Source organism: Haemaphysalis longicornis, unplaced genomic scaffold (assembly GCF_048455015.1).
Source record: "Haemaphysalis longicornis isolate Haplotype H1 unplaced genomic scaffold, Haemaphysalis longicornis Haplotype H1 scaffold_4, whole genome shotgun sequence".
NCBI classification, from domain to species: Eukaryota; Metazoa; Arthropoda; class Arachnida; order Ixodida; family Ixodidae; genus Haemaphysalis; species Haemaphysalis longicornis.
This window is the reverse complement of record NW_027526361.1, coordinates 90,423,355-90,446,395: the sequence shown is the minus strand read 5'-3', so window position 1 is coordinate 90,446,395 and position 23,041 is coordinate 90,423,355. Positions and strand designations below refer to the sequence as shown.

The window sequence follows — 23,041 nt, the reverse complement described above, 5'->3', positions numbered from 1 at the left end:
GCAGTATAAGCAAGCGGCGTCGAGCAAGACGATAGACGGCGTACCGCCCACTGATTCATTGACGGCACGTCGCAACTTTTCGAAACAGCAGCTCCGCACACTGCTGCAGAAAAAAAAAACCCCGGAATGTGATTTGTAAGATAATGCGTCAGCAGTTTCGCAGGCGCTCATCTACACATTAGGCCCCTCAATGTATACGTTTGTCTTAGAGGCCCAAGGCACTAGGGATTTCTTAAATGAAAGGTATATTAATAATTGCACGGCCTGCACTGTAAGGGAATCCTGTTCCTGAGCTTCGCCACAGTGCCTTCGATTGACGAATCCTTGCGGCCAACTATCACATTTCGGCGCGTGATTCATGTCAGTTATAAAATTTGACTCAAACGTTTTCTGCGTGCCGTGGCGTCGCGCAAAGCCAGCATGATGTTCTGCTACCGCATTGTGCAGTGCACAGCCCAGATCGCGTTTTTCACTAAAATTGCCGCATTTGTTTTGTTAGCCGCTTGGACTTGTCAACCGAATGCATTGTAATGAAGCTGAACCACGTAATTGCCTTAGAGTGTCGAGATCTCTATTAATAAAGGACATTTCATTAAATAAATGGTTGTTTAATAATGAAGTGCCCAAGAACACTTTTTTTAAATACCAGTCGCTATGATTCTGTTTGTTTCTGCTTTCGTCAGTGTGCGTGTGTGCGCGCGTTAATTGGCAAGCTTTGAAGAAACCTCGCTCAAGAGAAGCTTTAAAGGCACTGTCATATCAGAACAAGGTCGGAAACATAACCTTTTCCTGATTAAAACTGCCGTCGAATAGCGCATTTTCATAGGCCATATACATATCGGAGTAAAGCTGAGACAGTCCAGCGCACGAGGGACAAGTCAGTGTAGCGAGGACAACGACGACTTGCCATTGACATCTTCGACCCGATCAATCCTTGTAAATGTTTCTTGCATAACATGGCTGCTTCCGTCAAGGTTGGACGCGTCTTCCCTTGACTGGCGTCGGCCTTCGGCCATCCTCAAGGCGCCCTGCGCTGGAGTAAATCGTGGGCTTGCGGCGAAGGTCGGGCGTCCATTCACTGTCTCAAGGGCGGGCCCCTCCTGCGTGCGGGCGCTTAATACGTCGACCAAGGCCTGCACTTCGGGCACTGACATTGCCGCTGCGCACGAGTTCCAACGTGGCCACTGCACGGAGGGAGCTTGAATGGGCTTACACAACAAACGCGCGGAACAGCAGTGCTGTAGTCACGAACTGTATAGCCGTACTGCGCGGATTTTCACCCCTCCGCGCATTGCCAGCTTGGAAGGCTGATTGGTTTCGACTGTTATGGTTATGCAGCCTCAACGACCGTTGAACCGGAGTTACTGAAGAATACAGGCGCGACACTAGGGAGACGAACCCAGCGCTGTGAAGTTGAACGACGGACAGTGCCCACTGTACTGGAAATAAGCTTTTTTAAAGGGCCCCGCTGGGCGAGTTAGATAACAGTCATATTGATGAAAGCAGCGGAAAGGCACGAATACTAACTCAGAAAACGATGAAAGCAGCGCTGCTTAGGAAAGTTGGAAAGTATTCTCATTATGCGCCTTGAGCTGTCTGTCCATTAATATCGAGCTCATCCTCCTACCTTTCCGCTGTGGTGTTCCAGCGGGTTTTTCAATTTGGGCAGGTGGATGTTGCCAATCTGTCGTGGCACTAAGCAGGAATTGCTTCTTTTTTGTCGAAGCAAAGGGCCACGTGCACCAAAAAAACTGTGTGGGGACACCTCTGTTACTTAGGTAGCATAAGAAAAAGACTATATATATATATATATATATATATATATATATATATATATATATATATATATATATATATATATATATATATATATATATATATATATATATATATATATATATATATATATATTAGCTTGAACAATTACGTTGAAAGTGCAGAGCACAAAACCTGCGTTTTGTTTTACCTCACCCGCTCATACGCCAGATGTTTGAATGAATGAAGGAATGAATGAATGAATGAATGAATGAATGAATGAATGATTTACTGAGAGAGTGAATGTCTGAATGAATGAATGAATGAGTGTGTGAGTGAGTGAGTGAGTGGGTGAGTGAGTGAATGAAAAAATGAATGATTAAATGTGAATGAATGAGTGAATGAATGAAAAATCGAGCGAATTATTTATTACAAAATTGAATTAATGAATTAATTACAACTATTTATCGTCAAGGCGAGTGTAGGTTGGGACTGAAGTCATAGAGGGCTGACAGCGGCCTGAGTCACCCCAAGCGCAGTTTTAACCGCAGTGCCTTTAAAGGCCACAATCACACAAAGAATACTGCATTTAATAAGTTATAACCTAAATTAATTTACAAATTTGCAGTGTAATTGAGCTAGAGCCACACAAACCCGCAAAAGAAAAACAAGACGGAGGCATCAGCAATGTTCTACAGTGCACATAAATTAACAGCGAGAAGAAAAATCCATGGGATTTTCAATAGTAAAGTTCAGAAATATTGGTATTGAGAATAAAGGCTTTATACTCACAAACCTCCAAGTAGTATCATCTTGATATAAGTTACGAAGTCATGCCCAAGTGATAAGTTTGCATATATCTCTGAAATAAATAGACACATATGGTTACATATATCTCCACATAACATGTAGACACTTTAATGTGGCGAATACAAACAAACATTAATCACTAGACAACGATGAGTCGGCCGAAAGCATTGCTTTGAATGTATTTTTTTCTAGATACATCTTTTAAGACCTTGTAATCTAAGCTTTATCCTGCATCGTTAATGTCTGGACAGAGTAGTATCAAAACTTTTGTTCCTCATAAGTTAATAACTAAAGGGGTCAATAAATCCTTGTGTCATAAGCTTATCTTTACGAATGAAATAAAACCTTTCAAGGGGCATATAGTGTCTGCTGATATCATATCAAGAAGCTTGAAAAGAAGGGTTGTGTTGTGATCCACATAGCGGCCGTGATAGTTTCAGCACACGCATAGGATACGTTTTTGCGGTAGTATTGGATTTAAGTGATTTGTTTTTTGTAATCGTGTCCCACACTGATAATTCATTGCAGGATTTACAATAGAAGATGACGACAAAAAACTGATCAGATGTGATGCCTTGCATATTTACTGCTTACAGGCCATACGTGCGCGTGAAATGACGTTAAGTGCCGAATGTCGCAACTTTAAATGTAATTAAGTCGTTGCTGCATAAAAAAAAAACGGAGGTCATTCGCAGCAAGGTCATATCGGTTTAAAGAGTTTGGCCCAACACATTCGCCCTAAATCTCCTCACTCCCGGAGGTGACGGTTACGAAATAAAGCGACAAATCTCTCGGTCCCTAAGTGTTGCCGTGGAAACATCACCTCAACAAGCCGAGATTTTTGCGCCCGGTTGGCAACCTGCGTGTTTTTGCACAGCCATTCATTCATCTAATCTTTCAGCTGTAGGCATTGATTTCCTCGAAAGTCACTTGTTCTGCTGGTGATGTTCATTTTCATGAGGGATCAATGTAATTTAGCCTTTGTTTCAGTGACCCAGCGCACTGAATAAGCTAAGAGAAGTTGACCAACCAATTCTCGAGCAATTAATAAACTGGGTGTTCTTTTAGATCATAACAATAAAACGCGCAAGTTACAGAAACAGTGTAATCAGCGAGTGGGTCTCTTCTGTGTTGTCCTCGTCCGCATGCGCTATGAATTTTTCTGCAATGCAACATTAACTTGCCCAGGAACCCGTACTCGTCAGTTGGAAGCTCCTAGGATTTCCTTTAACTAGTACTGTTTGATTATTCAGAGGCAGTAGAGACGAAGACAAAGACAAAGACAACCTAACACTGCCAAAGTAAAGAGCAAAGACAAGCTAACACTGCCGACGTAGGTGACATTACAAGGAAACTATTCCAGTTTCTTTCCCTCCGCTTAACCCAGGGACAGGCTCGTCTCGAAGATGTTAACGTATGCGGGTGTTTTTCGAGCGCTGTCTTTTATTGACTCCTTCCGTAATCTTTCCGTGTAGACAAGCAGCAGTGAAGGGCCAGAAGCCGACATGTCCTTGCGCCAGGCGGTTCTCTTTACGACTGTTACCTCGCTACTGTGCGACGCCCAGCAGCCTGTCGTCCGGACGCCCTACGGGCCTGTGGCGGGCCAACGTTTGACTTATGAGGGAAAACAAATCGACAGTTTCTTCGGAATTCCTTTCGCCGTTCCTCCATTAGGAAAGCTCAGATTTCGAAAGCCTCTGGCGGCAAGGAGTTGGAAAAACGTTCGGGACGCCACTAAGTTTCAACCGGCATGCCTGCAAACAAACAACCTGGTGAACCGCGATGTCTTGCTGAATTATTCTTCATCGGCGTCCGAAGACTGTTTGCACTTGAACGTTTGGAGGCCAAGTTGTGTAGTAATGGACAACTGCAAATCAAAGCAGGCTCTCTTGCCCGTTGTAGTGTACATCTACGGCGGTGCCTTCCAGTGGGGCGACGCGTCCGCTTTCTACAACGATGGCCTCGTATTCTCGTCCGTGAACGAGGTCGTATTCGTAAGCTTCAATTACCGAACGAACGTGTTCGGTTTTCTCAACGGTCGCTCGCCGGACTCCCCTGGAAACTTAGCCTTCTGGGACCAACTCCTGGCGATGCAGTGGGTTCAGAAGAGCATATCTTGCTTCGGCGGTGACCCCGAGCTCGTCACCCTGTACGGACAAAGTTCGGGAGCCATGTCCGTGGGTCTGCACGTTCTGTCTCCTCTGAGCAAGGGCCTCTTCAAGAGATGTATCTTTGAGAGCGGCACGGCATTGTCGCTGCTCACCTTCCAGCGACACAACGAAGTCAGCTTCTTCAGCAACCTGGCCGGGAAGCTGAACTGCACCGATTCTACGGCTAACACGACAGCGATGCTGGACTGCATGCGTCGCGTGGGCGCGCACGAGCTCATCGCGCAGGTCGGGGACCTGGGCCAATTTTCCAGCATGTTCTTCCCCTCAAAAGGCGACGGGTTCTTTCCGGAGTACCCGATCAATTTTGCCAACGTGGGATGCGTCAACGGCGAAGAGATGTTGATGGGCACGACGACCGATGAAGGTTCCGTCTTCTTCTACCACCCTATTAAAAGATTGGACGACCTGTTGGAGTACATGGCGGACTATTACGACGGCGCATCCGCCACAGTTATCAGCACGGCCTTTTCCATTCCGTTCTCAGCCGTGCGCCATTACATTAATTCTTACTTTACAAATTCGGTGAAGAACCTGACTCGCGGCGAAACACTGAACCTCCTCAGTCACGCCTACGGAGACCCCGTGTTCGTATGCGGCACGAACTTGTGGGGAGAAGAGCTCGCCAAGCGCGGCCACTCTGTCTACCGGTATGTTTACGGCCAGCGGATGCCGTGGAGCCATTGGGACGATTGGATGGGCGTCGTGCATATGGAAGACCTGCCGTACATGCTCGGCTCTGTCGCGACGCTGGCCGACAACTTGCGGGAGAAGCGGTGGGAGTACCTGCCGGAGTGGTTCAGGCGCTACAACGCTACGCCCGTAGAACTAACGTTCAGCATGAACCTGGTGAAGGCCCTCGGTTCCTTTGTGAAGACGGGGTAAGCAAGTACATTGTTCATTTTGCGTATATGACGTTTTAAGGCTTGTCTTGCAGGGTTTTTAATGCCGTTGCTTTTATGCACGCGCTGCCGTGAAAGTAAAAGTCAGCGAAAGTGAATGACAAAAGCGAAACTTGTCGCATGTACCTAGCTGAAAATCATGTTGCAAATCTGATATTACTAGGCGAATTATTATACAATATGAAGCTGTAGGTCCTGCGAACTTATACTCTAAGCAGAAGGCACAGTGCAGTAGAAGACACAGCATTACTATGGCGACCAAGCGAAGAAAAGTTTCATATAAAGTAAACACTGGCTGTCTGTGCACTGTTTTAGCTGAAGCAAGCTTCAATTTTAATCCGCAGTAATTTATAAGCAGATTTAGTGTGAAAAATCACTCAAACTACTCGCACCATCTTCAAAATACTCGCAGTAAGGCGTGCTTACGTCGCGAGGAGGAACCGCCGAGTGTGGTTATGAGGCGTAGTGGCAACTTCCGTTGTCTTCTTAAGTTGTACCCGAGTGCAGTCGACGTCTGCGTGACGCAATTTAATTACGACGCAACAGAAACCGACACGAATAATAGGCGTAAGGGAGACTACGATTTATCAAGAAATTATTACGCTGTTACATGAGGACTGCTGGGTACAACTCTAGCAATTTACTCGCGTACAATGATATCCCAATTGAACAATCCTTATGTTCCAAAACTGCTAAACACTTCCACACACTTAAAGAGCGTTTTTCAAAGGGTGTTTAGCAGCCAAAGAAATATTTGGTGGAAACGCGTGCTTGAGAGCTTATCGACAGTGCGAATTTTAAGGCTTCTGCGCAGTGATGTTTCGCCATTGGCTCTTCATTATGGGAGTGCATAGCCGAAAAAAGGCGTGTTAGGCGCCCTACCGTTGCGTTGAAAACACAGTTGGACTTGAGTATGCGTCTAGAAATGACGATGCGACTGCTCATGTTTGAAGAAATCTGTTTGGAGAGCACGCAGAACGTACTCTAAGAATCACTTGAAAAATTTTGGAAGCAACAGTACACTACCACCATTTTCAAATTTTTTACTCGTAATTGCGCCTATTGTCACTGAGAATAAGAGCTGCATTCAACTGGTGCTAGGGGCTGTTTTATGAGAGATGGTAGAACAAGAGGACTAGGTTAAACCCTGTAGGATTCTGAAAAGTCAATGCTGCCAGGTAAGGTCAAACACGATCTCAACGATCTCAAACAACGGTCTCAAACTGCACCTGAAAGCAAAACTTGAGGCTAAGCAGTGTTCATATAGGCGCCGATATTGAAAATAGGCATTGAAAATAGGTATTTATAGGCATCTAGGCACGAACGCCGAAACATGCATTTATAGGCACTATAAAAACACATAAAATCTCTTCTTAAACTCTAATGAACCTTTTTGCAGTAGCGCTCTGCGCATGCACTACTGTCGCTCCCAGCGACCGATCCGCTATCTTGGGGGAAAGCAGAGTTACTTGATGTCGGAGTTGCGACACTTCCCATGGGCCCCGTGCATCAAGAAGTGGCCCCACGATTGGTCCACTGTTTTGGATCTTGTTTTACAGTGGCGCCATCTGTTGGTGCCAAAATAAACTATACACCGTGGTTCGCCGATTGACGAGCTGGCCGAAAAATGGTATTTGGGGACTTACGTAAGTTTTTTGTGTCGAGGAAGCCGAAGGTGTTCAATCACACAAGTGTAAAAAATGCATTCGAACCAAGAGAAGTAAAAAATTGCGTATGTGGGTTCAACAAGATGCGTTGTCGCCTGCGCACTGTTGTCTGCTGCGCGTCATCTGCGGTCTTCCGGCGGCAAAAAAGAGTTAAAAATTCGCTTCGAAGGCTTGACGCAAGCTTGAAAGGATTATTTAGTGCCACTTGATCAGCTACTGGGTTAGTTTTGGCATACAGTGTGATGTAGGACGAGCGATAACTGTGGATTTAGTACTTCAGGTACGACCGATGTCGTGCCGGAGTGTTCGCACAAGCGCCAACCCGTCGAGCAGTTGCGCAGACGCAGAAGCATTCTTCACAAAAAATCGCAGTTAGGGAAGCAATGAATAACTTAAGGAAGTACAAAAATGAAAAATTATGCCCATTTAAAACACAATTTAAGCTTAAATTGTCAGTTTGAATATTTAGTTTGTTTTTTGGATCGTGCGTACGGTGGCGCCACAAAACGACGTCATATTGGATTAGCCAGGGGCGAATGCCGGGCCAGCTAAGTGCTGCACCGTTTTCTGAACCCCAAAAGCGGCCGACAGGTATACGCGCTACAGCTGCCATGGAAAACTTTTTCTGCCACCAAAAACATTCGTGGCGCCTGGGCCGGCTTCCTCAACTGCGCGGGGCAGGCGGAAAAAAGGGGGCGTGTTATCTTATAATCCCACAAGTGTGGTTCGGGCGGCCGCCGAAAGAGGGCTACGCTACTGGAAAAAGGCCCATTCAGGCTCACACATCAAAATGGCGCGATAGGAGCGCAACAGACGGAACGGGCATTTGCCTAAAATCCGGTCTCTGGTGATTAGTTTTCCCATCAATGAAGAAATGGCTTCCCTCTTTTATGTGTTTTCCTATTGAGTTGCAGCAGCATAGAGGCTGAGTCCCCGCAATGCTTTTCAGCAGTGTTTTGCCAGTGATCATGAACATTGATCCGACATTGAAAATAACTTTCACTTGATTTGATTTGATTTTATTTAGTTTACCCGCAAACTCTAGTGATGATGGATATCGTTTTTAATGAACACTACAATGCCATTCAAGTGATACTTTATTGGAGAGAACAAATGCGCAGAGCTGCAGTAATGATAACGGCGAAGCATTTTGCCTGCGCTCGTGTAAATAGTACTGCGCAGGCAGTTTTTTATGTAAATTAGAACTTGAATTCACGTAGAATATCTGGCTGACAGCGCTACGCAGCGTGGTCAATAATTCGCCCACGTTCTGTTCAGCGATAGTTGGTTTCTTTGGTATCGATTACCGCCTTTACAGGTACGTGAATAACCTGTTCATCGCCATCAAGTGGAAAGTTTGCAGCTGTTTCTTGGCTTTCTTGTTCGTCACTTTCGCCAGAATTACGCACCTGAGAAGTTGTGGGTTCTGCAATTGACATTCCTCCCAGCTGTCATTGCCGCACCGGAAAACCTGAATATAGAGTAGTGAAATGGGGGATATTTTAATCTTAACTCATAACAGCCGGAAGTCCAGCTGGAATGATAAAATATTGTCTTAAAACATTAAATACGTCTGTTTTTGATTAGCAGAACTTTTGGAAGCTGGAAAGAAACAAAAATAACATGAACTGTCAATTAGGAATTCTCGGATACATTCATAAGCCACTCTAATTTAAAGTTGACTTCACTACTCTGAGAAAATCCATTGTTGGGAAGACCGCTTTTGAGAGCCAATATGAGCGACCCGGTATCAATCGCCTTCAAACGATTTAACGCCCTTCACGATAACAAATATTCGGCTTCGCTTACGACAGCTTTATCAAACAATCACCGCATAAATATCCTTGTTCGAACAGACCAAAAGCCAAACAATGGGATCCCTATGCTTAATCCCAAACGTAAAAAATGACAAAAACAATAGGAACAGCGCATATAGAGAGACTTGGGGTCCTCTCTGTGGCGGCTTGCACTAAGGGCCATTTGTCTGTGCAGGAAACCTGCGGCATGCACAATAATTCAGGCGCGTGTGTCCCATCTGTGTTGAATCAGGCTGAAGAAGAGCGGGAATCAAGACATACCCGCTGCGATTTCACCACTTGGGCGCACACTAGTCATGCACACTTTCCACGAAATCTCGACAGCAGAAGGTCTGGGCCGCATAAACGACTTCACTCCTGAATTCAGTTTCATCTTGACCCTAAGTGGAACGGGCTTTGTAGCGTACCGGCCCGCCCAGCCTGTCCCTGTGCACAAAGAGTTTGAAGAGAGAGAAGATGTTCCGTTTGGGAATGGACGTCTATAAAAGTGGGCCCGTAGTGGACTTAGGACGCGCAATCTATTTTTCTTGGCCGTGCTCCGCGTTTCCATGCGAGTAAAAGGCTGAGAAGGGCTTATGTCAAACAGATGGACTGGTTGTCCCACTTCCTACCAAATGTTTTATTAATGAGTACAAGGTATCTCCGTTAAAGAATATTTACAAAAGTGAATGTTTCAAATGAAACCGACTTATTATATAAAAAAATCATGCACCCCTCCGTCTAAGAACGACGACGGTTGCACGCGAAGCTTTCTCGCGATGGATTCTTTGGTTGGCCAATACTGCACTGCGAGTATGTGCTACTCTGGTGGTATATGCACAGCTTTTCTAGAATACACACAGCAACTCTGGGGTTAGCACTACGTAAGCCTAATGTTTGGATTTGGGGTGTACGGCGCGAATCGGTACCTGCTGCTTGGCGTTCGCTTCGGCCGTGTAGAAATGGAGGAATCTGAGAGACGCCGGCTTCATAACGCGAGGGTCCCAGGTTCAATTAGGGCACCGGAAGCGTTTTTTTCCCCGCTTCACTAACGGTCGTTAAACATCATCGTCAGAGAACGTTGGCTTTCCTGCAGGGCGTATTGGCGTACAACGGCATCAGCTAGGACAATAAAGCTTCACTTTAAAGCATATGCAGTTCTTTTCAGAACTGACGACGTGAAAAGCTTTTTACGTCCCCTGGACGCAATTACTGGGGTAAATTCACCTGGGCTGGCGCACATTTATCGCAGCACTACGTATTCATCACGATAAGAATAAAAATATGAAGTTAAACATAAAATGACGCAGCCGTAATAATTCGTCACTTCCGCTTAATGTTTTTTTCTTCTTTCAGCGAAGAGTATCGCAATTATTAACATTCAGGTGGTTGGATGTAAGCCGTAAAATGGGTGTTGCTGAGGCTAGTAAATTGCATTTGTTTAAAAAAAAAACAACGTAAGAATACCACGAAAGCATTTGCTTACAAAATCTACTCTCGTTCAGGCCTAACCCACAAGATTGGGCACATAACCAGTCCAAATCCCAAGCTGTGCTATGTTGCTTTCAGCAGATATAAGATTACGTGGCTGACCCCGAAGGCGTCCCGCTTTTTACGCTACCATTGATCGAATCGCGGAGCATGCAAGGTTGGCCCGACGTCTCTAAGAAAACTAAGGACGTTCTTACTACCGTCTGCCAAAGAGGCGGAACTGGTTCATTGCCTCTGCGACCACTAATTGGGGCCGCAACGCGTAACATAGCGCCTCCTGAAGACCTTCGCGCTCGTTGCGCAGAAAAGATACGAGGCTGCCATTCAAGGATTGGCTTCCATCCCGCGGATTTAGTTACATTTGTCCCATTTCTTTCCCTCTTTTTTTTTTGTGAAGTACAAACTCTTGGCAAGGTGCGTTCAAGATCAAGAAGGAGGGTAAATATGACAATCATTGAGAGTGGAGCACCTTTAATAGGAGGCGTGAGTGAAGTACACCATTCCATCGCAAAACTTTGATGCTGTGGCAGCGTGCAGCCCCAGCTTCCTAGGGACGCGTGACATTAAAGCCAACATGACGCCTTCCTATGCGATAATACTTTGTGGCTTGTTGGCATGGTGCGCGGCGGGGGAAGTTCCACTGGCGCAAACACAGTCGGGCCTTGTCTCGGGGAAACGGCTGACAGTGAGAAAACGCCAGGTAGACGCGTTTCTCGGAGTCCCGTACGCTACGCCTCCGCTGGGAGAACTTCGCTTCAAGAAGCCCGAACCGATCAGGCCCTGGAAAGGTACGCTCAGCGCCACCGATCTGCCGCGGCCATGCGTTCAGACGGACCTGCCGCTTGCGGACAAGCTTCCGTTCAACTACTCCAGCTCGAACGAAGACTGCCTGTACTTGAACATTTGGAGACCCGCGAAGCACTGCGCGGCGACTTCGCCGAAGTGTGCCGCTAAGCTTCCCGTGGTCGTCTTCATCCACGGCGGTGGCTTCCAGTGGGGCGACTCGGCGCTGTTCCTGTACGACGGGAGCAACTTCGCGCCGAGCACCGACACGGTCTTCGTGACTTTCAACTACAGAGTCAACATATTCGGCTTCCTCTCTCTGGACAATGAGCTGCTGCCAGGAAATATGGGTCTCTGGGACCAGAACCTCGTCCTCAAGTGGGTTCGGGCGAACATCGCCAACTTCGGAGGCAACGCCAACGAAGTCACTCTCTGGGGCCAGAGTGCGGGAGGTGCCTCAGCAGGCTACCACGCCATCTCGCCTCACAGCAAGGGCCTCTTCAAGCGGCTCATCATGCAGAGCGGCACTCCGGCGCTGGCGATACTCAATGTTTCCCACAAGAGGGCCACTAGAATGGCTTCCATAGCCAACGCCGTGGGCTGCTTCGACCACAACCGCAGCTGGGCAGAGCAGGTGTCTGACATTCTGGGTTGCCTGAAAAAGGTAGACGCACGCTCGTTAATCGACGCCGTGGACGCTGAAAAGCCGATCAACCAATTCTACACCCCTACCTACGGGGACGAGTTCGTGCCGGGCGACCCACTTTCCGACGACACCTGGAACCAGCTGAACGCCAAGCAACTCTTCCTGGGACACACCTCCAACGAAGGCAACTTCCTGTGGAAAAACATACAGCGCTCATCTCCCCTTCTAGAGAGCAGCGTGGGCGAAGACTACCGCTTCATCTTCACCCTCGCGCTCTCCGTCATGTTCGAGATCCCCGTGCAGTCAGGAAAGAGTATCATCAATGCGTACTTCGGTGACTACGACGAGAAGCACAAGAAGAAAGAAGTGCTGGACATTTTGCAAGACATGTTCGGCGACGCGGTCTTCAACTGCCCGACCTTGTTCTTCGCCGAGAAGTCCGCGCAGCAAGGCGTCGAAACGTACGGCTACATTTTCGCACACCTCCCGTCCAGTTCCCCGTGGCTCAACCCGCGAGGCCCCACGCACGCGGACGACATTCCGTTCATGCTGAACTCCTTGGGCTTCTTGAACGACACGTCCAAGTACACCGACGTCATTACGGAGAAGGCCAAGCTCAGGCTCGCTGTCGGTGCGGCAAGAGTCACGCCCGAAGAGTTACAGCTTGCCGACCAGCTTCAGGAGATGCTGTCTTCTTACGTCAGAACAGGGTATGTTGAAAAAGCGATGAGCGGAAAAAAGGAAGCGCGGAAGATATTAAATGGTTTTCGCCGCTAGGGAGCAAACTTGTTTGCAGTCATGTACGGTGTACTTTTGTCGCAGATATTGTACGCAAGCCAGGCAGATTGGTTTAATACGGGGTTGGAATAAGACACTCTCGTTAAGTTCCCATTTTTGTGGTTTCTGCATAGGCATATGATGATGCTACATTTCGCGGTGGTTAACTAGGAGTGAGCATATAAGAACTCCAAGCGAGCACGCGTCAGAGTCTTTCAGACTGTTGCAACAAGTATATGTTATTGATGCCTAGAATTATAGTTTCTTGCCATATACGCAATAAGTACAGAGAACGTCATGGCGTTCGCTACGTTATGCTCTGAATCTAGGCATACGATCAGACACAAATATTTGTCGGGTAACTACAATTTAGAAGCCTAAAATTGTTCAAATATATTTGTTTTACGTTGGTGAAGGAAGCATACATATCCAGGAATTTCAAGCACTGGGCTTTGTTGTTTTTATTTATTTATCAATTCCGTAGGTCTTCTGCAGACCCATACCGGTAAGGACCCACTGGGTAAGTACCTCGCCATAACGTTGTGTAAAAATCACGTTAAGGTACAATTTTACTCTCAATTTTAGCTTAGCAAAAGTGCCTTGCCAGAAAGTCTGGGTGAGTTGTATGTCATGAGGTACCAATGGCGACGGGTGAGACAGTATCTCCAACATGAAATTGAACACAAAACGTGCCTTCTTATTCATAGCTCATTAAAAAAAATTACGGAAAATTCAATAATTTCGCAACAATGATTTACGAGAAAATTAGGATGTTCAAGAATGCTAGACGTATTATGCCCGCGGGGACTTCTCAGCAGCGTATGGCAAGTTGGGCGAGTTGGAAAGGCATCATGAATGGAACCAGCGTAGAAGACACGGGGACGCAGAGAGTAAACATACAGGACAGGTGCTGGTCTGTGAACTGAATTGTATTAGGCAAAAAGGAAATATATAGGCATTAGGAACCCACACCACAAACAACGATTAAGTAAAAACGCACAAAACGATGCGCAGAGGTCTACAAAAAGTGCAACGGACAAATACACACGCGAAAACCAATCACGTACCCCGCAAATAGGTAATCTTTTTTGAATGAAGCAGCACACTCGCTTGGCTTGCGCACGTCTTTTACCGGTCCGCAATGTGGAAGGCTTTTACAACTTCACGTGTAATCTGCCGTCCATGTTTGAACAAAATGTTGGTGCCGTGTAGATTCGGCGAGCAGCCGCATTTAATACAGTGCGATGACAGATGAGAACAGGCATGACCTCTCATTGATAAATTGATGCTGACGTAGACGTGTACATTCAAGAAGCGGTCCGTTTGGCCCACATACGTTATCCCACATGATAGGGGAATACTGTACACAACACCCGTTGCGCACGCAGCATAGCGGTTACCTTGTTTAACGCCGGAGCCAACCATTTGGTTATCAAGACTGCATTTTTCCCGACTATCTACTGTGGTCCAAATATAACGGAACTTATTACGGGCTGTTATGCAACCTGTATACAGTATCGCAAACCCACTTTTTTCAGCCTGCGTGTAATGCCCTGAACGTAGGGAGTGACAGAAACATTTTCTTGGCTGTAGCAGACGAAGCAAAAAAAAAAAAAAAAACAGCGTTGCTGTCATTTCCTACGTTCATGGCTTTACGCATAGGCTGAAAAAAGAGGGTTTGCGATACGGTATACAGGTTGCGTAACAGCCCGTAATAAGTTTCGTTATGTTTGGACCACAGTATATAGTCGGGAAAAATGCAGTCTTGATAACCAAATGGTTGGCTCCGGCGTTAAACAAGGTAACCGCTATGATGCGTGCGCAACGGGTGTTGTGTACAGTATTCCCCTATCATGTGGGAGAACGTATGTAGGTTAAACGGGCCGCTGCATGAATGTTCGTTTACGTCAGCTCCTTTAACTTTGAAAGGTCTCGCCTGTTCTAATCTGTCATCGCACTGTATTAAATGCGGCTACTCGCCGAATCCACACGGAAACAAAATTTTGCTCGAACATTGCGGACAGGTAAAACACGTGCGTAAGCCAAGCGACTGTGTTGCTCCATTCAAAAAAGATTGCCCATCTGCGCGGTACGTTATTGGTTTTCGCGTGTGTATTCGTTCGTTGATCTTTTCGTACACCTCTGTGCGTCGTTTTGTGCAGTTTTTGGTTAATGGTTGCTTGTGGTGTTGTTTCCTAATGCCTATGTATTTCATTTTTGCCTAATGAAATCCATTTGTTAGGCCAACACCTGTCCTGTGTGTTTACTCTCTGCATCCCCAGGTCTTCTGTGCTAGTTTCATTGATGAGGACTTCTCGGTGTTGTGCCTCATGCCCCGGAGAGAATTAGAAGCCGTTTAGAAGCGAGTTTTCAGAGCAGTCCGTTCGATGAAAACTATTCTAGGCGTTCTCCGGATTTCTAAGGTTGTTTCTACAACTTATTACTAACTCCATCGTTTTCTTTGTCGTCTTTGTAACTTCATTTCGACATATTTAACTTTGTGGAGTAGACTCTGAAAAAATACTGCGATGACAACTACGCGGAGCTGCAGCAAACATCGCTTTTGGTTGTTATTTTCCGCTTTTTTGTCGTAATCTCATCATTTAAGATTTTCAGCTAGTGAATATTCAGTTGTTGCAGTCACAGATAGCTGAATAGTAAGTGTTTCACCTCTACTTGCTACGCACAGGGCCTAAATGCAAAATATACTCGAAACAACTCGCAAGGGCAATGATCGTTCACACTCTCAGTCCACAAGCATATTTGAGCCTTATTCGTTCAAACTTCGCTGTTCTTCTAGTCTTTCTATTGCACATAAATCGCGTGCAATGTTTATGCAGCCTAGAATGAGGCGCGGTGTTATTGGCGCGATATTGTTTTTCTTGGCATAATCTGGGTACTGGCGCTTTTGTTACCCACGTCCTATTGACGGAATGTTGTTTTATCGCTTCAAAGAAGCAATTTTCTCGTCTCGTCAACAAACATCGACCTCGGGCCGCATGCGTCGTGCATACCTAATTAATGGTTTTGGACATGCTTGTCTTGTTCTTCCTTAAGTGATGTGCGGGCAGCGAAGGAAGTAAACGGTTGCGTAAGACACCGAGCGGCTGGCGTGACTAAGTTTTCTGATGTTCCACCCGAAATGAGGAACGCCGATGCTACCACAACCAGAAGGAGGCAAAACAACAACGCGCAACTGTTGCTGGCTGTACCTCCAAGCACAAGAACATGCCCCAACCGCTGAGTTTCGGGGGTGTGCTCAAAGCATCCGTATTATGCAGTGTGGCAGCTTCGCTCTTTGAGCTCGTCGCTGCGTCGCCCGTTGTTCGCATAGACACAGGACTGGTGAGAGGAAAACGGATACCGACCGACAACGGAGACGTGGACGCATTTCTCGGAATACCGTACGCGCAACCACCGGTGGGCAACCTCCGCCTGTCGCGGCCGCAACCAGCCAAGCCCTGGAACGGGACGTACGCGGCGACTGAGCCACCGACTCCTTGCTTCCAGCCGGACCAATGGGAAAATGACGACGCACGAATGAACTACTCCTCTTCGGCAGAAGACTGTCTTTACATCAATGTCTGGCGACCATCCGGCGTCTGTCCCGAGGAAGCACTCTGCAACACTACAGGGTTGCCTGTGTTGGTGTTCCTTCATGGGGGCGCCTTCCAGTTCGGTGACTCCGGATTACGTGTCTACGACGGAAGAGAGTTCGTCGCCCTGACGAAAGTAGTCTTCGTTACGCTCAACTACCGCCTCTACTTCTACGGGTTCCTATCTATGGAAAATTCGGCGCTTCCCGGAAACATGGGCCTGTGGGACCAGCTCATGGCGCTCAAATGGGTGCACAGGAACATCCGCCACTTTGGAGGAAACGAACGAGACGTGACCCTGAGTGGCCACAGCGCGGGTGCCATAGCGGCCGGCCTGCACAGCGTGTCTCCGACGAGCCGCGGTCTCTTCAGACGGGTCATCCTTCAGAGTGGCACCCCGCTAACCATGATTCTTGCGCTTTCCTACAGCGGGGTCACCAAGTTCGTGAACGTCGCAGTGGCTCTCGGCTGCTACGAGGTGGGCCGGACCCTGGATGCCCAGATCGACAGCGTGGTCGGATGCTTGAAAAGGGTGGACTACGTTTCGCTCAGGACCAAAATGGCCACGATGCAGCCGCGGCGACAAATGTTCCTCCCTGTGTACGGAGACGACATGCTTCCTTTTCACCCCCTGGACAACGACGGTATAGAAATGCACGTAAAGGAGATGTTCCTAGGGACGGTTATGGACGAAGGGACATTCATGGTGTACGCTCTACGCGCAGCCGTCCCGTATCTCATGGATTTCTTCGCCCTGGATTACAGAATGGCGATAACAGTGGGTCTCAAGTTCGCATTTGATATTCCGACGCATTTGGGGAAGAATATTGTGCAGGCGTACTTCGGTGATTACGGTGTGCTGCACGACAATGATGCCATCGTGGACATCCTGGCGAAGCTGATAGGTGACGCGGCGTTCGACTGCGCCACGAACTTTTTCGCTGAGAAAGGGGCCGAGCAGGGTGTTCAGACGTACCGGTACCTGTTCGCGCACAAGCCATCCTACAGCTTCTGGCCTGAGTGGGTGGGCATTGCTCACGGAAGCGAGCTGCCGCTCACTGTGGGGTCCCTCGGACTGTTCAAGACGGAGCCCCGGTTTACATCGCCGAGCGGAAAGTACGGAGACAACGTGAGGAACCAGAAGGCGTCTCAGGAGGACCAGCTATTTATGACGCAGCTGCTTGAGATTTGGTCTTCCTTCGTTCGTGATGGGTGCGTGCGCGAGAAAGCCGCTATCATCAAATACGTTGTCGAAAAGCGCCGATGCCATCGTCATACGGCGAGGGTTTGAGCAGAGTCCGTGGGTGAAAATTATTTCCCTTAAACCGATTGTGTCAATACCATCTGAATTTCCGTATCGGTTTGCATATTATTTTTTCGTATGTGACACCACAATATAACCGCTGCTGCATACTTAAAAAAATGGCGTCACACCGCGCCGGCGTCTATTGAAAAAGAGGTGTTGGTTCATGAATATTACTTAATGTTTAAGACAGAATCATAGTGGCATTGTGGTGTTGTCAGCACGAAATTTTATACAACCACACAAAGTTTAAATTCCGCCACACAGTTTGCTTAGGTTTACCTGCAGGTGCACATAATTGTGCATGTTTCGCTGCTAAGGTGGTAAGGAAATCATGTGGCTATAGACAAACGTGATTGCTATTTTCGCGATTGCAAGATCATTTCCCCAAACGAAATAAAAACCAGCTAGCAGGAGGCACGGATAGTTTATAGTTTGTGCGGACGTGTTACGTTTGAAAAAAAGACGTTTGAAAAATAATTCAATTCAGAAATATTGTAAGCAACTTCAACAAAAATGATGATGAGCTTCTTTGTCTTCTATAAGGCACTTAGCTAAGCAATAGGCTATTACTTTACGGACGAATTTCGGAGTATTCGAGAATCCTCGTCAGCCTTAAAGATGAGGTAGAGGCAAAGGACGCCCAGAGTATCAGTGCCCATCAAGGTCCATATTTTATATTATTTGGCGCTGGAGTCTGGAAGTGCAAACACGTGCGGCATTTCTCAATTACTCAGACATTTTTTGGTACGATGTGGAAATGCTGCTAGCGTACAGTCAGACCTAACGTCCAGGCAACAACAAATATTGGTGCGGCTGTTTGCCTGGATAAATAATTTAATTTCTGTTCTTTCTTTTTATTGTTATGCAAGCAGTATCTTAGATTAAAGAATCCTCTTTTATAAGCAAAATAAATTTTGACTAGAGAATATTTTTTCTTGGAAGAATTGATTGATTGTAGGGTTTAACTCGCCGACGCAAACCAGGCGATGAGGCGCGCCGTAGTGGAGGGCTCCGGATTAATTTTGACCACCTGGGGATCTTTAACGTGCGCCGAAATCTCGTACACACGGGCGTTCTTGCTTTTCGCCTTCATCAGAAAAGCGGCCGCCGCGGCCGGGAGTAGAACCCGCAAACTCGTGCTCAGCAGTGCAACGCCTTAGCCACTGAGCCACCACGGCGGGTAAGGTTGCTTGGAAGAATAAAAATTCATCCATTTGAATGTCACGGTGCACGACTCTTCCCGTTGGGGTTAACATAGCATTTTTTTCATGTTTACGATGGAGTTCTTTTGTGCTGCGATATAATTTTAACAGGGGAAAGGCGGCAAGCCGTGTAATGCTGCAGCCATGTGAATCTTGCGCATTCTTTTTCTTCTTGAACAGGAAGCCAAAGATTCCGCTGTCCAACGCCGAGTGGCCCAAGTACACGGCCGAGAACCCGCAGTTTGTCTACCTCCAGCCCAACAACTACACCAAGGGTCGGGGTCCCAAAAAGGACCGCTGCGAGTACTGGAGGCCCTTCCTGCTCAAGCAGTAAGTATTCGATTAGACAAAGAATAAAGGGTGCCGAAAATTGGGAAATCTTGGCACATATTGCTACATGGCAGCTTATTTGAGCATTTAGCCTGAAGTTTCAGCATCCTGCGACGCAGTTGCATTCTCAAGAGTGGATATAGCCGATAAGTTTGCAAACGAAGGACGAGTGGTGCAAGCGAGAGGTGTAAGCACTGGAACGCACCGGTATTTAAAATCGGTTTGCGCTTGTGTGTTGGCGGAACTTTTTTTGTGTGTGTTTCGCCGAATAAGTATGAACGTAAACGAAGAATACTCCAAACAGACGTATTTGACGTTTTTAACTGAACACAAGTGGCAAGTCAAGACACCGGGTCATGTCGCACCGACGCAAACCACGTAATTTGCAGCGCTCACACCTGTGCACATGCGCGCATAACGTCACAGGATTTCACCGAACAATGGCAGATTAACAGCGCCCTGTGTTACCATCGTGCACGCAGTGGGGACTGGTCGTCACCCCCTAGCAGGCCTTGCAACATCTTCGTATTTTTCTTTTTCTTTCTACTTTTTAGCGCCTGATAGCTGTCACAAAATTTACACTAAATTAATATCTGTACGTTCAGCTTCAATATTCTATGACGGGACCGCTTCAACCATATCAAAAATTTAAGAATGATCGAATTTGACTTTTGGAGCACCAATGGTCTTTTCTTTTTTTTTGCCTACACTCAGCCCTACCTACTGCCGTTCACGCCACCCTATCAAAGTGCCGACACATGCGCGTACGCACGCACGCACGCACGCACGCACGCACGCACGCACGCACGCTTTGGATTCAGATTATTAGCTATGTAGTTGGGAGTATCTTTCGCGTTTTTTTCTAAACGTTTTAATAGGACACTAACAATTTGAAGTACGGTAATATGTATTAGAATTTGGCTGTAATATTACCCGAAACAACTGTAAGTCCAGAAATCAAACCCACAAATGCTTTTATAGCTGTCGACACTGAATTACAAAGAAATCGATCATGGGTGGCGCAATAATGGCAAGTGACCTTATCACCCACAGCTGAGCAAATATTGTTTCATGCGTCGAGAACGCACTAGCCATGCCCGCGCTGTTGCCAGCAACGTAAGAGCTATCAGAAATACAGCACATCAAGAAATAACGAATGAGTCTTGGAAAAACATTTTCCAAAAACACCATGCGCAGCATGCGAAGATTGCAATGGCAAGAAAAAAATGTATTATATTGATAGCATGTGGTACTGTCACGCAAAAAACGGGAAGTAACATGCGATTGAAGGACGTGATGTTTAGCAGAGGTCAGATGCATTTTTATGTTGAATAAAAATGAAATAACAAGCAAGATAAGCACAAAACACTTTATTTCTAGGTTTTTGGACTTTAATAATACGAAACACTTGTTTTCCGGTACGCATGTTTTCACTTAGTGTCATCTCCAAATATGTTTTTGTAGGATAGGAATGCTTTCGAATAAAAACCAAATCTCTGGAAGAATTTTCCTTCAATATTGTCGAATGTGTCAGAAACTTCTTAGGCTCACTCGCAGGTGCCAAATGTATGAGAAACACCTTTTGTTTTCGGCACGTAGGTCCCACCATGCACCTGGTGCACTTACATGCCTCCAGTGCCACCCTCAGTTACGCACGGGAATATGACCTTTATTTACACTGTAATGTTCTAATCTCTTATTTCTTTCACAGGAGAGAAGGAAGAGAAAACGGAGCGGATGAAGAACCTTCCCACAAGGCCATCTCAGCGAGCACAGAGTCATCGGTGCCCACCAAACAGAACAAGGCCACGGCCATGCGGGGGACATTACATGGATTCGACGCTCCGTCCCATCAGAGCTCAAGCTCATACACCCCTGAGCCGACTACCGTACTTTTCACCTTCCTTAGCTTCATCATCTGGCTATGCCTCGGGTAGTTGCATCAATGTTGCCGGAAGGAAGCATCCGGCCTCCTGCTAGGTATGTTTGCGAAAGACCGCTCTCTTTAAACGCGCGAAAGAACCGGCCAACTGATAGCATCGTCATTTTGCGTGCAGCTGATCATTCTGCTGGCCATGCACAGGGTTGAAGCCTTGGCCTTCACATTCTAGGTCACGTGAGGGTGTCTAAACTAGGTCGTGCAACTCAGGGCCGTGCCAGATGGCGGGGGATCAAGTCGTACTAAGTGTATTCCGCTCACGGCTGAAAAGCACGCTGCGCTTACGTAGAAAACACAAGGGCATCAATGAGCGGCAAACACCCTTGAAAGAATGCATTTAGAAATACTATTTTTGTTGGGTTCATTGAGAGAAAAATAATTGGGACGGACAAAAATGAGAATAATGCGTATCACAAAGCGAAGTTAGTGAACATTTCGCGTGCTGATATACGTATACTCGCCACTGTGCGAGTGGCTTCTGGACAGGCAGTGTGTCTCTGCTACTACGCGATAACTGCAAGAAATGGCCATGCCGGGGCTCACGTTTTTATAAAATGCGCAAACAAAAAAAGCACCCGCTAAACCTAAAACTAGAACGAATGAAACGGGCACCGCTCACCAGGTTCTCACGTTTGCCTATACTGCTTGAAACCCGGCGCTAAGGTTATTTTTCATACCGACTTATAGGACCAGTTTCCTAATTTTTAAGTTTACTCACAATCAGTGTGTAGTTTTTTAAATTCTTCAATTAGGCTCATGGTAAATGTGGTCAGTAATTGTGAATCTATTGGCCCATGAGGTTGTTCTGTCTGGAAAGAGCGATATCGCAAAAATTCTCTTCAGATCAAAGCGTCTATTTGATGTTAGTGCCGCCATCATCTCGTAAATCATGCATTATGAAAGATCTCATCCGCTGTCGGTTGAGGTACCTTTTTAACACGAAAGTGTTTTATTCCCGGATACACAAAGGTTTAACTGACGTCATATCCGTGACACTAATACAACGAAGAGAGCGGCCTGTAAATGGTGCACCCCTGCACACAGGGTCTTCTTGCGGGGAAGCAACTTTTCGGGTTTAATATTTTAACACGAAAGTGTTTTATGCCGCGAAACCGCGAGATTTCACTGACTTCATATCCGTCACGGAAGTGACGCCAGTACACCTTTGCCGCAACAGGAGCTTTAAAATGATGCTAGGGCCTTTTTTTTTCTTTTTTAGAAATTCAGGCACACGGACCCAACAACAAAACGTTCACAGGACTAGGTTACAAATGATCGAGATAATTACGTACACTACTAAAATTCTTGCCTGACGTTATTTCCGCTGCACTCGTGTACATAAATTAGCGTCCCTTATTTCCATTGCCGGTTTAGTCTTCTAAGGCGCACCTGGAATCAGCCATCCAAACTTCACACACAAAAATCAGTCGGCTAATAAGGTGCGTTGTCATCTGCTGCGAATTTGTTTAACCCGTTCGTTTTAAATCCACAATAGTCTACGTGAACTTCTTAGATGTCCTAAGGCGCAAGCATCGGACGAATGCATTTGCTAAGGGGATATCGAATCGAATAAACTTACCGGATTCTATTCATACTTGTTTCAGCACTTGCATCGTTGCAAGCCACATGAGACCAGCCTGAAGAGACTGCTCGTTCCTCACATCGATCGCCCTTCCACCTAAGTCACAGCAAGTAATCTTGCCCTTGGTAGAGGTCATCTCCGTCACGTTTTGTAAATAAATGCATTGCTGCTACCCGTTGCTTGGTGAGAACTAAGCCTCCTTAGACTTTGGCTATACGTCCGTAAGTGTCCCTCTTAATAAAAATAGTTCCCACTGTAGTACTTCAAATTGACAATAAAAGCCTCTTTTTT

General features: G+C 46.6%; 3 protein-coding genes across 6 annotated transcripts in view; 2 read left to right on the top strand and 1 right to left on the bottom strand.

Moving 5' to 3' along the window:
• Positions 1 to 23,041, bottom strand: part of LOC144179044 (acetylcholinesterase-like) — a 116,391-nt gene that overhangs the window by 40,160 nt on the left and 53,190 nt on the right. For all 3 annotated transcript variants that reach the window (XM_077707221.1, XM_077707222.1, XM_077707220.1), the window contains exon 2: positions 2,548 to 2,617. The gene's annotated coding sequence lies outside the window, so the exon portion shown is untranslated. The remainder of the gene's footprint in view (positions 1 to 2,547; positions 2,618 to 23,041) is intronic.
• Positions 4,033 to 22,922, top strand: LOC144179041 (acetylcholinesterase-1-like). Of its 2 annotated transcripts, none has more exons than XM_077707217.1 (4): positions 4,033 to 5,614; positions 19,080 to 19,229; positions 20,941 to 21,209; positions 22,773 to 22,922. In XM_077707217.1, exons 1-3 carry the CDS (start codon positions 4,071 to 4,073, stop codon positions 21,164 to 21,166), a joined length of 1,920 nt encoding a protein of 639 aa, XP_077563343.1. In that variant the 5' UTR covers positions 4,033 to 4,070; the 3' UTR covers positions 21,167 to 21,209; positions 22,773 to 22,922. The 2 variants fall into 2 exon arrangements, with proteins under 2 accessions (XP_077563343.1, XP_077563341.1); XM_077707215.1 differs by lacking the exon at positions 4,033 to 5,614 and adding an exon at positions 15,971 to 17,603.
• Positions 10,721 to 12,795, top strand: LOC144178724 (acetylcholinesterase-1-like). Its single transcript, XM_077706795.1, has one exon. It carries the CDS (start codon positions 11,164 to 11,166, stop codon positions 12,793 to 12,795), a length of 1,632 nt encoding a protein of 543 aa, XP_077562921.1. The 5' UTR covers positions 10,721 to 11,163.